Genomic DNA, 14,667 nt, shown 5'->3' with positions numbered 1-14,667 from the left:
AACAGAAAGTCTAATTTATAGTACAAAATAAATTTGCAAGTTTAAATTAGAAGGCTCGATTTATTCCGAACCTTACTATATGGATTTGGCCAGAAAAGAGGCTATACTGCAAACTGCTAGTCTTCACTGACAGACATTGTGGCAGCTTGTCTTATATTAATAATCCCCTCCATAGAAACAGAAGACAACAGCATAATTGGATGAAGTGCGTGGTAGAAACACTAACAGGTACAAATCTAGGACTGCTAATGAAAGCCTGCAAGCCTATCAAGTATGTAGAGTCCTAGCACAGTGTGTCCCTGGAAGTGAGGGATTAAAAGAGAGAGAGGAATTTGGCTACAGAGAGAAAAGGAGTCTCTGGGACTAACTTGCTGGTTTAATTTAAAAAAAAAAAAAAAGATAAGACACAAAAACAGCAAAAATTGATAGACTAACAAGAATAAGTAAATTAAATAAATTTAAATAAAACAAAGAATAACTAAACTACCAGCCAAAAAAAGACCTTGTCTTCCTTCCCCCTCACCAAAGTAAAACCAAAAGTCCCAAATCAAAAAAGCCAGTAGTTGGAAAACAAGCTCAGCGGAAATACAGCTTCAAATACGGATCAAATGTGGGCATTACCACTATTCTATAGGCAGAAATACTGATAGTATTTCTGACAGTATTGTCAGTATTTCTGTAGACAGATAACTTATACGTGCTTATGGAGCAGACAGCTCATGGCCCTCAGAAACAGAATGGTGTCTCCTTTGTTCATAGTGCCTGAAGAGAAGGAGTTTGAGAGACAGAGAAGCAGCCCTGATGAAATTCCCAGAAATACTTCTGAGCCATTCTGTTCTCACACTTGCAGTCACTGAAAGTGATCCTATAAATGAGCCTTCCTTAACACATTCCTTTTGCCCTGAGTTCATCCCTTTGGAGTTGTAATCCTAGCTAACAGAAAGAAGCAATGTGAACTGTAGTGGTGGAGGACTCTGTTACTGGATGTATAGCTAACTGGGTTTGTGATGCCAGTAAAGTCACAGGGTGATGGATACGATGCTGTTGGATCTCTTAAGGCAGTCGTGCAAGTGTGATGAGTGATCATAGCACACATGGATAACAATAATACAGAGAAAGCCAGAGAAAAGATATCCTGAAAAGATGTATAGTGAAGATACAACCCAAAAGCAAAATTTAAATTTAGGAAGCTAAAAGTATTAATTTTATTCTGAAATATTTTAAACCAATCTGCAAAACAAGACAGGCTGAGATTTAAGATATGATTAAGGAACAGAAATATTGTCTTGTTAGGAAGGTGCTTTTCAGGCAGTTGAGCAGGAAGGGAAACAGCCTGTGGGAAAGATTGGTACTGTGTAAACCTGAATGGAAATGTTAGTACTGCAAGCATTTTATTTTACACTGTTGTTATTCCCATTTAAAAACTTTTGTTACCTTTTTAAAAATGTGGAAGAGTGCTGACAGAGAAAAGCAGGTAACTCCTCTTTTAAAGGCAAAATAGAATGATTTCTGTATCCTCAAACGAAGGACAGGTGGAGGTGAACAAACTGTAGAAAGGAAGAAGAAATAAACAGTTCAGTTGAGATAGGACATAACAGAAAGCAAACACATGAAAACCAAATATGAAAGTGTTTTTGTACAAATATTAGATGTTTTATAAGGGGGTGAATAAAGTGGAACACCTGCTTTTAGAGGAGGCTGTAGACCTAAAATCATTTAAAAGGCATGATTGGAGGAAGGTAATGTGTAGGATATTGTTCGGATTTAATTTCCAACTGGGCGTTACAAAGTAGATGATGCCAGTGGAGAAATGGTTCTAAGCATTACAGAAACCTTCTCTCAAAGTAAAGTAAATATGCTTTCTTTATCAGTGATTAACATAAACCTGTTTTAAATTGCACACTCAGTTAATATGATATACATAGCATTGAGGCTAAATTATTCACCAACCAGCCTGGATGGGAACAGTGACTGGCATATTAAGGAGCTTAGAGATTTTATAGATAATTAAATAATAGCTTGAGAATTCTGTTCTGCCCATACTGTCCTGGTAGATGCAATGACATGGCATGATACAGAGACAATAAATTTAAACTCTAAGATTTCTTCTTTCTTAGAAAGAGCACACAAATGAACAGGTGACTTCTAACCAATACAGAGATTATTACATAGAACTTGATTTGAAATATTATGATCAAAATCCAGTTCTGTTACAATGATCTGAGTACAATCAAATTCAAAATCCATTTCTTAGCAAAGAAAATGAAAAAAATTCTCCAGTACCTAATTTTTGAAGAGTAGCTACATAATAACCTTTCTCATTTGTAACAGAAAAATTGTAGTGAAGTAGCAGTGAAAAGGATAAAGCAAACCTAATACAAACACCTGAAAGAACCTTCTTTTTTCCCTAAAGAAAGGGCTCATATTCATAATTAATAAGCTGTAGGAGGCAAATAAAGACATGACTACCTTTGCCAATGGTACAGAATTCCTCATGGTAGGAGGCATGAAAGCTTCCACAATGATGAAAGTTGTGGAAGAATATATGAGGCTGGATAATAATATGCAACTTAAATTTAGCTTTGATAAATACAAAGTAGTACATACGAGGAAAAAAACGTTAACTATATTTGCAAAATTATCAGAAGCATCAGAAAAGTTGAACAGAGCCATAGGAATTGATGAGGAAAGAGAGAACAAAACAAAAATCATTACTGTGTAATTGTTACAGATATAGTTCCCTTTCTTGAATATTGCCTGCAGTTCTTGTTCTTACATTTCAGAAGAATACGGTAGAACAAGAAAAGGTACAAGGACAGCAAGGTTAAGGAAAAGGGGATAGCTTCTTGCATAAGGAGAGATTATATAAAAGAAGGTACATGGCCTGCAAAAGTGATGACTGAGTTTAGTTATGATCGTGATACAGAACATTGTAAATGATGTGGTGAAGATAAATAGAGAAGCATTAGTCACTGTACCATACAAAGCCTAAAGAGCATTGAAATAAATCATCAGGCCAGGTAGCTAAAAACAAATGGCACAAATTACTTTTTCATATAACACAACTTCTTGGATATAGAATCTTGCAAGAACCAAAAGATATAACGAAAATCGTAGAAGAAAAGTACATTGGCTGTTGAACACAAAGTTTTCGGTTGTGGTTAGGAACCACAGATCTGTCAGAGCAGATTGTTGGATGCTGGGAGAAGCTTCTAAGGAAGTTGCATTATTTACCATATCGTGTATTATATGTGAAATTAGAACATATTCTTTCCATAGCCATGTATTCTTACTAAGCAAGCTTCTAAGCCGGCTAAACTTTGGAATCCACTCCATATGATCATTTTAATGTTTTTTAAGTTACTTAGCTTATTAACCATTATGTTGTGTATTTGTGGTCATTTCTAATATGCTGCCTTTGTTTTGCTGCATCTAGAATGGAGAACAGACTTCTCACTGTTTATACACTTGGGCTTTCGCTAAGTTGCCAGCCATGCTATTCAAGCATGTACGTCATACTTCAGCACTTCCCACTGTGCCAATCCTAGCAAGGAGTTACATTGTCTGTTTGAGATCTTTATCAAATTACTTAGCTGCTTTTCAGACTTAGAGTGGAAAAGTAGCTTGTGCTCACTACAGTGAGGAAAATCCTGTGCTCTTTCTTTTCTTGTAACTGGGCCTACAAGGCTCCTGACTTCAATATGGATTATCAAAAAATGAATGGATCGAAATGAAGATGCTGAATATTTTCTCAGAACAAGTTTCCATCTTTCTGACTTGCTCTTGTTAACTGTACAAATCTTATGACTAGATGAATGAAAAGCTGCAAGAATTTTTATTCTTGCATTATTTTGCAAATATTCTTCACAGTTTATAAAGAATACTGTGTCATGTATTTGCAATGTCATTTAGATTGATCAATCGAATCTTTGCTGTTAATTAGATCTGTGACACAGAGGTTCAAGGAACATAAAGCAAACAGATTCAATGTGAAAGTCCTTTCCAACATGGGATGAAATGCTTAGATGTATTGCAAGTTATGTAATTTAAGAGGAGCGGGGACATCGAAAAGCAAAACCAAAACAAAACAAAACCAGGAAGCACAGCATAGCAGTCAGTATTCACCTGTTAACTGCAATAAATAGCACACAGAACAGCAGCTGTGTTTTAATATTTAATAAAAATTCATAATCCCAAATGGCTCATGAAATGGAATTGGCATTACAAAGGAGGATATAACTAGACTTTTGCAGATAATTCACATGCTGTAAGCGATCTTCTCTCAGTGTCTCAGCTTGGTAGAAAATGAAACGGAGATCAGATTTCTGAGATAAGGAGGAAGCGGGGCAAGAGGAACATTAATGAAAGTAAATGAACAACAACATTTCCATTAAATACAGTGTTTTTGGTGCTGAACGTAAGTCCTACAAACTACCCTATTTATACTGACAACATAGTGGAGAACAGCACCCCTTTCCATTTTCTGTGGTCTTGTTAGGACCAAGTCAGGCACCACTGGTGTTGCATGGGAGGAACAAGACATTTCTTCTGGACCACAGTCTTTTTGCAGTCTTTTCTTTGAGGTATTCTTAGGTCACTCTAAGTAACTTTACAGAGTGAGAACTTTTCCTTCTTCCTGCATAAGACACACGGGATGGATTAGAACTATAAAACTTTTTTTTTCATGTCATTCATACTATTAAGTGCTGATATGTATGAGATGTACAGATGTTTTACTTTTTTTTTTCATGGAAATCCTTCATTAAAGGATTGTATGCTGGGATAATATAACTTCCTGCCAAAATGTGGATATGAGACTAGATACTGAAACGCAGAAAATCTCTCATCATATATGGGAAAAGAAAAGCATGGTTCTAGTTATTCATTTTTACTGGAAAATATATTCTCAGTTTTAAGTCTTTAAATGTTCACTTGCATTTTGTAGGGTTTTGTCTAAATTGTTGGGGGTTTGAGCCTCGAAAATCGAATATGAGAGAAAAAGGGCATTCCTGAGGTACCTGCATTCTCATTACAACAAAAAAGAATAGAGGAACAAAGGAAAAGCGTTTCTCTTACTGTCCCATCAGGGCATATATATGTCACGATAGGTATGCCTACATGTGAAAAAGGGCAGATGAATGCACAGGCGAGTTTTTTCTCCCAGGTAAATACTTTATAAATAACTAAATGATTCTCCTAAATTGGAGAATTTAATGATGTCATTCAGCCATGGATAAGGATGGATTGTCCCTTTATGGAAATTAGGACACCCAAGCTCAGTATCTTCTGGCGCTGTAGAATGAAAAATGAGAATATTCTGCTTTCCTCTCAAATATATTTCAATATCTTATATAGAGCTTTCCAGCAATAATTATTACCTTACCTTGAAAGACAGAATTTGCAGCTTTCCAGTGGATAGCTATGCTTTGTGCTGTGGTGCAGAGTCAAAATATTGGTCTTCAGATATATATTTCTGTATACGGAAAATATATTTTAATTTTCTGGTGAGGATGGATTGATGATAACTATCTTGAAAGAGTAGATTACTTCAGGGCTGTTGGTAGCCTTAGAATCTGAGTTCCTGTCACATCCCCATACAGCATGAAGCAACATGTTCTCTAATCATCATTTGATGTAGTACCCTACTTGTGCTTATGTCTTCCCAGCCGCTACTTGGGTTCATCCGTCTCTGAGCAGTCTCTGCTGGCTGGATCAAAAAAGAATTAGTCCTAGTAAACTCGCATCAGAATCTTGCTTTGAATTAGTGTTTCAGTAACACAGCTAGCAATTTCAGAGTACATGACAGCAAATTAATGATGACACAGATGGCTGGAAAGTTTACTGACACTCATTGGAGTTGATCCGTCTGACTTATTTATGGCTTTATATCTTGTGAACAATGTGGTAATCCCAAATGCCTGAAAATGAATTTTCATACTGTATTTTAACCTGTGTATGTATTGAAAATTTTTGATAATGTTTTCAGTGTCTCAAGTTTGTTCTCCTATTGGAACTAAAATTAAGTATGTAGAGCTTCTTTGTCCAGGATAAGTGAAGAGTGTAATTTTAAAGCAAAAAGGGTATAAGCTTAGTATAACAAACTCAGGCTTTGTATCAAGTGTTGTTTCCTAAGAGTCAGAATAATTCACATGAAAATAATGCTGCAAAGATTGTGTCATGGAAAAAGTCCTGTTACTTAAACAATTCGTCTCTGTAGAATGTGCTGGTGAATGCAGTCTTGCAATAGTTATTGTATGCTGTAGAGAAAGTTGACAAGATGATCTAATAGCTTTTCTAACCTCTAGTGTAGTCCTTTGCCTGAAAAGGCAAGTTACACTATTTTTAGAAGTTAACTGCTTTCATAGTTGCCAGCAAACTTGGCAGTGATTTCCATTACCACATAATTTTTAAATTCTACAAATCTGCATTTCTCTTTTGAATTTTAGATACCATTCCAGGGAGACAGTGCATGGCCTCCTGCTTCTTTCTTCTTAGGCAGTTTGGTAATGTCCTGATTTACCTTAACTCAGTCAAGGTTAGTATTATTTATTTAGCATTGGTAGTAATATAATGCATAGAATCACTACGTATGGAATTACACTGTACTGCATGAGACAGCATGTAAACAGGAAAAGGTACAGAAACACAACAGGAACAACAAAAACACATGAACAACAGTGGCACATAGTTGGTCAATACAGCAAATGGATCCAAATTTACAGAAGCAGTTTGTAAGGTGGCATTGTGCAGCATGGTGGACATGGTGGTCTCAACACACTTGTAACTTAACCATTATCAGGCTTTCTGGTGGCATCACAGAAGAAGATAGCGATAATTAAAGGAAGACAATGAAATAATTTATGGATATTTATGGAGCTGGGCAGCATCGAGGAAAAAACACGTTTTTTTTAAAGGTTTATCAAATGAATGATGGAGATAATTTTCACTAGTTAAGGACTGGGGACATGAGTATGATGAACGAGAGTGTGTAAGGAAGAAAAGACAGGAAGGACCCTGGAAGTAATAAAGTTTATATGTTATAGAGAAAACAGTCACTGAAGAGCTAAGATAGTGCAGTATTACCAATACCAAAGCAGTGAACTAAGAATGTTATTTTTGCAGAAGTAATCTGAGTGGTACACTGCAGGCAACGTTACATTTTTTAAAGTGAAAGGAGGAGTTTGCAGTTACCATACTGCAGCATTATCAGATCACCTGTATGTGATGGGTAGAAATAGTTATAACTTACATATAGAGTCATAGAGTCATAGAATGGTTTGGATTGGAAGGGACCTTAAAGATCCTTTAGTTGCAACCCCCCTGCCATGGGTAGGGACACCTTCCACTAGATCAGGTTGCCCAAAGCCCCATCCAGCCTAGCCTTGAACACTTCCAGGGATGGAGCATCCACAGCTTCTCTGGGCAACCTGTTCCAGTGCCTTACCACCCTTATAGTAAAGAATTTATTCCTAATAACTAATCTAAAACTACCCTTTTTTAGTTTAAAACCGTTATTCCTTGTCCTATCACTACACTCTTGGAGCCCCTCTCCTGCTTTCTTGTAGGCCCCCTTTAGGAAGGCTGCAATGAGGTCTTCCTGGAGCCTTCTCTTCTCCAGGCTAAACAACCCCAACTTTCTCTCAGCCTGTCTTTGTAGGAGAGGTTCTCCAGACCCTTGATCATCTTTGTGACCCTCCTCTGGAGTCGTTTTAATACTTGCATGTCCTTCTTGTGCTGGCCCCAGAGCTGAACGCAGCACTCTGAGTGGGGTCTCACAAGAGCAGATTAGAGGGGAAGAATCACCTCCCTTGACCTGCTCACTACACTTCTGTTGATGCAGCCCAGAATGCAGTTGGCTCTCTGGGCTGCAAGTGAACATTGCTGGCTCATGTTGAGCTTCTCATCAGCCAACACCCCCAGGTCCTGCTCCTCAGAGCTGTTCTCAATCCCTTCTCTGCCCAGCCTGTATTCGTGCTTGGGATTGCCCCAGCCCAGATGCAGGATCTTGCATTTGACCTTCTTGAACTTCATGAGGCTTGCACAGGCCCACCTCTCAAGCCTGTCCAGGTCTCTCTGGATGGCATTCTTTCCCTCCAGTGTGTCAGCCGCACCACACAGCTTGGTGTCATTGGCAAACTTGCTGAGGATGCACTCAATCCCACTGTCCATGTCACTGACAAAGGTGTTAAATAGTGCTGGTCCCAATACCAACCCCAGAGGAACAGCACTCATGGACATTGAGCTGTTGACTGCAACTCTTTTGAGTGTGACCGTCCAACCAGTTCCTTACCCACCGAATGGTCCATCCATCAAATCCATGTCTCTTCAATCTAGAGACAAGGATATCATGGGCGACAGTGTCAAATGCTTTGCACAAGTCCAGGTAGGTGATGCTAGTTGCTTTTCCCCTATCCACCAGTTCTGTAACCCTGTCGCAGAAGGCCACCAGATTTGTCAGGCATGATCTGCCCTTAGAGAAGCCATGTTGGCTGTCACCAATCACCTTATTTACCATATGCCTTAGCATAGTTTCCGGAACAATCTGCTCCATGATCATGAGATACACAGTTGTAAATGAGATGTGAGGACCCAGAGAGAGACTGGGGTCTCATTATGGAGTTAAGTGATTGTAATTTTGTTGCAGTGATTTGAAACTCTAGAGTAGTAAGAACTCTGTATTTGGTAGGAAGAAGAATGAGAATATAAAAAGAAACAATTAGGGAGATGCACTAGGTGAGAGAATTATGATGTTCTAAGGAGGGTGAGACCTAAAGAAAAAGCATGTGGTTATGTTGGTGCCAAAAGTAGCTGATGGGTGAAGAATGACGAAGGTGTAATGTTTTTAAACTTTGTTTGGGAAGAGACCATGAAAAAATCCCAAATGGTTGTAGCCACTGGAATGGTTCCACTATGGTGGAATGAAGAGATAGATACCCTTCACTCCAAACTGGAGTATGTGTGGTGTGTGTAATTGGAGAACAGGAGCACTAGAAACTAGCAATGAGATATGTTTTGCCTAACTTAAGCCATCTAAAAGTCAGATTTAAAACTGATCATCTGGTCCCAGTCTATAGTCGGTGTGGACAGATGTTAATTTCCAGACGAGAATTCATCCTGTGTATATCTTACACTTATCTTAAATGGAATGAGTCACTCCACAGAAATGCCCAGCTCTTTCCATTTGCTTCAAGAAGTTCTTAAACAACTAGCTCTAACCTGAAATTAATCACCACCTCCAAGGTATACGGGAAAGCTAAGAAATCAGAGAGAATAGTAGCATCTCAGGAGGCAAATGGAGTCATCATTAATACTGGAAAATAAGGCATAGTTAGTGCTTGTAAAGGGAAAAGCCAGAAGTGAACAAGACACTAAACAGAAATTAAGAGGATGAAAGTGGGCAATAGGTTGATCAGAGGATAGGACAGAGTCATGAGATAAGAGAAGTGCAACAGGGAGGGGATTAGGTGAGACAATTTGTGAGGGTATAAAGGAAAATGTTGTAGGAAGAGTTTGAAAGAAAATTTGAAAGGAAAAGGAAGAACACAGGATACTCGGTGTTACTTCATAATATGTTAGTAAGATTCCATGCAGATATATATATATCAGATTTATATCAGAAATACAGATTTGATGTTTAAAACCTGCTGGAAGGGAGGCAGAAATAGTGATGGGTACAGGTATACAAACTTTCATTCGTGCTATATTTATCAACTAGAATAAGTATTTATTCTTTGTTAGATTTGAGAGAAAATATTTTATTATGTGTACATAATATCCATCTGTGCAACATAATAAGGTTGCAGTTCTGTGGAAACAGTCAATAAGGCTATATCAGAATGTGCCTGCATTGTGGAGCCAAATTATGGTGACATAGATGATCTTACTTCTGGCACTTCCAAATTTGTTAGTGTTTTCTTATGGAGCTTTTATGTTCTTTTAATTTTAGCATTAGGCGTTATCACTGTACTAGGAAACAGCTTATTGTATTTTACTGTTTTGCTGATCTTTTGCTAGTGGTGACTGATTTCAGAAATTGGTAGAGAAGGTCTTAAGCTTGATGATGTTCAGTGATTTTGGAGATCGACAGGAAATCATGGCTGACAATACAGATAGAAGCAAAGCTGGTAGATAGGTAAGAAGAAAAATGGGGGAAGTTCTGTGTGGTTGTTGAGCTGGAAGTGTTCAAGCAAAATGTGTTTTTAGTATAGCCGAATGGAAGGCTTAATTTCTTGGTTAGTACTGTGTGACTTCTCCAGCAGAGTCAGGGATTGAGATCTAGATACTCAGACACGTGTAGAACAACCATCTTTTAGGCCTGGATAGAATTGGAGCCAAGAGTTGGACTCAGTGATCCTTGTGGGTCCATTCCAACATGGGATAGTGAGGGAAAGGGCTATTTGACTGCTTGGTCTTTCGTTTCGGGGTTTTTGTTTCTTTGTTTTTGTTTTAAGTTAGCTGTTTTGCTGCAGGTATGTATCATTACAGCTGCACATTTATTACACATATATATGTGGATCTCTGCTTGCAAACTGAACTCCTCCACTCATAACAGCAGTTTGCCAAAATAAATCATGAAAAAAGAATAATGTACAATAAATGTCTGTTTATATTCCACATACAGGAAAGCAATGTTGTATATGCCCCTTTTTTCCTTACTCAAAGATGCATTTCTGTTATGGAAATTGTCCAAGAGGGTGGGATGTACTGTTAGGGGGCTCTTTCATAGGCCACCTTTTAGAAAGCCACAGTCATGCAGGTTTGTATGATCTGCATTTCCCATATCTTTGATCTGCTATCCAGGTTAATTCAGTGTTACATATTTTCCAGGATAATGTAACGGAGTTTGAAGTATTTACAGAAGGAAGTAACTAGGGAAGAAACCAAGAGCAAAACTTAAATGCAGCTAAGATGTTTAAAATAAAGACAATTTAAGAAACATCGGCTGTATATATGTATGTATGTAAGCATACACATACATATATGTTTATTGAAGCTAACAGTGATTGTCAGATTTGGGAGCGTCAGCGTGCTAACATATTGTGTAAACTTGATTTCAGAAATTTGCTTGACTGCACATTGCTTACTACAGCATGGTGCCAGCTGCAAATTATAAGCACTGTGTTTAGATCAACCAGGTGATGCCATTCAGTAATACTTTGATCTTTGCATACAGCAGGTCAACCTAATGGCCGCTTGATTTCTGGGACTTGTTTTACACTAGAGAGATTTTGTGTGTTAATGACTGTAGTCCTTTGCTTCTACGATATGTAACACTCGAATTCTGCATATATACATGTCTTCAGCACTCACCTGTTTTGACCCATTTTTAGGCAAAGTTGTTTTTTTTTTTAACCATTCCCTTAGTTTTTACAGCTGTAGTGTGAATGCATTTATAAGGATGAAACAAAATACTAAGCTAAGTAAAGTAAGTTCAATATAAAAATGATTGATGCATTTCATTCCACGGTGGTTTACTTTTATTTGAAATACTGGACACTCCTTCCTGCAATACAAAAAGAAAGGTGATTCAGAAAATTATCAGAAATTGAAATATTGTCTTAAGAGATTCGGAAGATAAATATTATTTTCTATAGAGAAAGTAAGAAAATAAAATGATACAAAATGAGGATTAGAATAAATGAGAGATTTGAAACCTCCATTTGTATTACGAGAGACTGAAAACAAGATATGGCTTGCTGGAATTGCAGTAAATTCACAACATCTTTCCTAAGAAAATGAATTTTGTCCCTCAGAACACAGTTGGTTTATGAAACTCATTGTCATATTTCATCTCCAAGGTTGCAAGTTCGGAAGGTTTTATAGATTGTATCTAGCAAGCTGCAAAATGATCAAGCTTAAGTAAAATATGTATTTCTTAATTTTGTGAAGGGGGTTATAAATATTGGTACTTTGAGACATAATGCAGTTGATAAAGAGCAAGGACTAGGGACAAACATTTTCTGCCTACTAGTGCTTTTCCTTTTGAGGTAGTTGATCCTCATCATTTTCTAGCTAAGAGTAGCCACTAGTCAAATTTAGCTAGGTCACTCCCGCTCTTCACGTCACAGGGATGCAAGTCGTTCTTCCTGTACCATTTTAAAGGCAAGGTTCAGGTGACTTCACAGTAACCTTTGTGTTTCATTGACAGAAACCAACTTCAGTAGAATCTCTGCAGCTCTTTAAGTAGAGCTGTGCACTCTGTGAAGATAGTTGTATGATACTCTCTTAGAAAACACCACCTTCATCCATGATTGATTAAAACTGTTGTAGGCATGAGAACATCTCAAAGGACACCTTATTATAAATGTATTGCCAGCTGCCCTGAGGGTGACATTATAACACTGAGGATCATCTGAGAAGACAAGCTAATTCAAGCTCAGCTGAGGTCTGGCCACAACGAATGCTTCATTGTTCAACTGGGTATCTGAGTGACTCATTGAAATGGATGTCACTCAGAGCACAGTTTTATGGAAAGATTGAAGACCAGTAAAAAGACCACAAAAGGGTGAAGTCCAGGAATATAATTTGTCAAGAAAAAAAAAAAAAAAAAGAGACAAAACATCTAGCTGTCCTGAATGTGTTTTACTAGGAGCAACACGGGTTCATTTCTACCACTCTTGTTTTTGCAGCAGTTCTGGTCTCTGGCACTAATACAGCCAGGATAGAATGACAGTTTTGAGTTTGGTTGCTGACAGAGCTTCTTTTCAGTTTTAATTCAAAAATACAATGAGGGGTATTTGAACAGAAGGAACTATTCATGCAGTAAAACTAGCATCTTGCTTACCAGCTTTGCTTAACCTGAGACTTGTGCTGATTCATACAAAACTATCATTGAGGAAGAATACAGTAAAGTGTTGTAATTCTCACATGGTGAAACCAGTTAACTCACCCTAAGGGTACTGAAATGTTTTCACAAACGGAGCTGGAGATTTCCCCCAACTAGTTCAATCCTCGTGCTTTCACACAGCTTGCTGTATTTGCCAGCTCTTTTGTACCTCCGCATAGACTATTTAGGTGAAACCTAGACATTTGGCAAATGTTGGCAACCCCTCACCTCTCCTCTCAAGGCACTAGCTTGACTTAAATATGTGGGTGGACTGGGTCCATACCCTTTGCAACTGCCTGTGACAGGGAAGGGAGGAGGTTCCTCAGGTGTCTGTACGTAATGAAAGAAGATGAGAGGCCTGGCAAAGGATCTTGTCCCTTGCTTTCCATATCTTTTACACAGTCCCAACTGTGCTTTTTACCTTCTCCTCACTCTTAATGAGGGAAACAAAACAAAAGTTATCTAAAAACCGATCTTCCTAATACAAGTTCTCTTTCTCTTAGTGTTTTTCTTTATATAACACAAATACTTTTCCACACACCTTGCTGTTATGTACCCAGGAAAGCTTTTCTTGCAGTAACTATGGACAGTGGACAAACAGTCTCGCTTTTTTTATGGGTTCTTCCATAAACCCTGCACCTCTGCTGCTGGGCAGGGAGCCTCAGTCCTATCACACTTCTTGTTGTGGTATCACATTCTAGTTTAACCTATACTAGGTCTATCAGTGCAGTAGTGTGGTGACAGTGGTGAATGTGGAACGTGCTTGGCTGACTTTGAGTTGTCTGAGTTGTACTTTAATGTGGACATCTGACCATGATCAAAAATATAAGCTATTTGGGTCAAACCCAAACATCAGGCTAATTGGCATCTAAAGCTTTATTTCCTACTTCGGCCCGTGCTGTGTTTCAGAAGATATTCAGCCAGATCAACCTGATCTATCATTAACCAGATGTGCCCTGTGTAATATTATGAGAGAGAAAAACCTAGTGTTGCACTAAGAGAAGGGTGCCTGTAAGCAAGACTTCAGCTTAAGGAAGCCCTATTACAAGGTGTGTTCCTGTACTGCAGCTCCACCTCCATCCAGTGCACATGTCACATAACCAGATCCACAGGATCTCTTGTTGAACTTTGAGAAGTCTTGGAGAAGCAAACTGTTCGTCTCCTTAAGCCATTAGAGACTCAGGTGCCTATTTACCACCCTAGTGGTGAAGTAAGTGTTTGCGAGGTGAAAGAGACCATGGCAGCACAGCATGTCTTCACATGCACAGAGTGAAAATTACACCCATAAAAGCCACCACTGCAATTTAGAGCTTGGAGCGTTCTCCAGATCTCTCATGGTTAACACTGTGGAATGTTCCAGCTGTGTTTGTAGTCACGAATGTAGGATGGAAAGGCAGTCCATAATTTTCTACCCACTGTTTATAAATGTCGTATGTTCATGATGTGGGTTTTTCTTTTTCCTTCCTGTTGTCTCGATTGTTGTTGACTCAGATTTGGGGGGGGGAGGGGGGGAGGACGGTGTTATTTTTAATGTTATTATACCATTGGAGGTTGGATTTTATTTTTTTTTCCTTCTGTGCGGCTTTTTTCCAGAGTTATTTCTACAATGATGACACTTTTAACTTCAACTACGCCCAAGCCAAAGCTGCCATGGGCAATTTTAGTGAAGCTGAAGAGGTATGTATTTACTTTCTTTAAAAAGCAACAATGGAAATGTTTCCCGCATACTCCCCTATTTCCTTCCTTTTCTCTCTCTCTACATCTTCGTGTTGGTTGAAAATAAGCAGGTTCTGTGGGACGTTCCTAGAGGAACTGAAACTCACAGTGAACACTGTTTAGAA

General features: G+C 38.3%; 1 protein-coding gene across 1 annotated transcript in view; it reads left to right on the top strand.

Annotated features, from left to right (window-relative positions):
* Positions 1-14,667, top strand: part of IFT56 (intraflagellar transport 56) — a 50,778-nt gene that overhangs the window by 24,951 nt on the left and 11,160 nt on the right. Inside the window, exons 13-14 of the mRNA XM_066990202.1 lie at positions 6,447-6,535; positions 14,420-14,503. Of these exons, the coding sequence (XP_066846303.1) occupies positions 6,447-6,535; positions 14,420-14,503 (173 nt within the window). The remainder of the gene's footprint in view (positions 1-6,446; positions 6,536-14,419; positions 14,504-14,667) is intronic.

This window comes from Anser cygnoides, chromosome 1 (assembly GCF_040182565.1).
Source record: "Anser cygnoides isolate HZ-2024a breed goose chromosome 1, Taihu_goose_T2T_genome, whole genome shotgun sequence".
Classification (NCBI taxonomy): Eukaryota; Metazoa; Chordata; class Aves; order Anseriformes; family Anatidae; genus Anser; species Anser cygnoides.
This window is presented reverse-complemented; position numbering and strand designations above follow the sequence as displayed.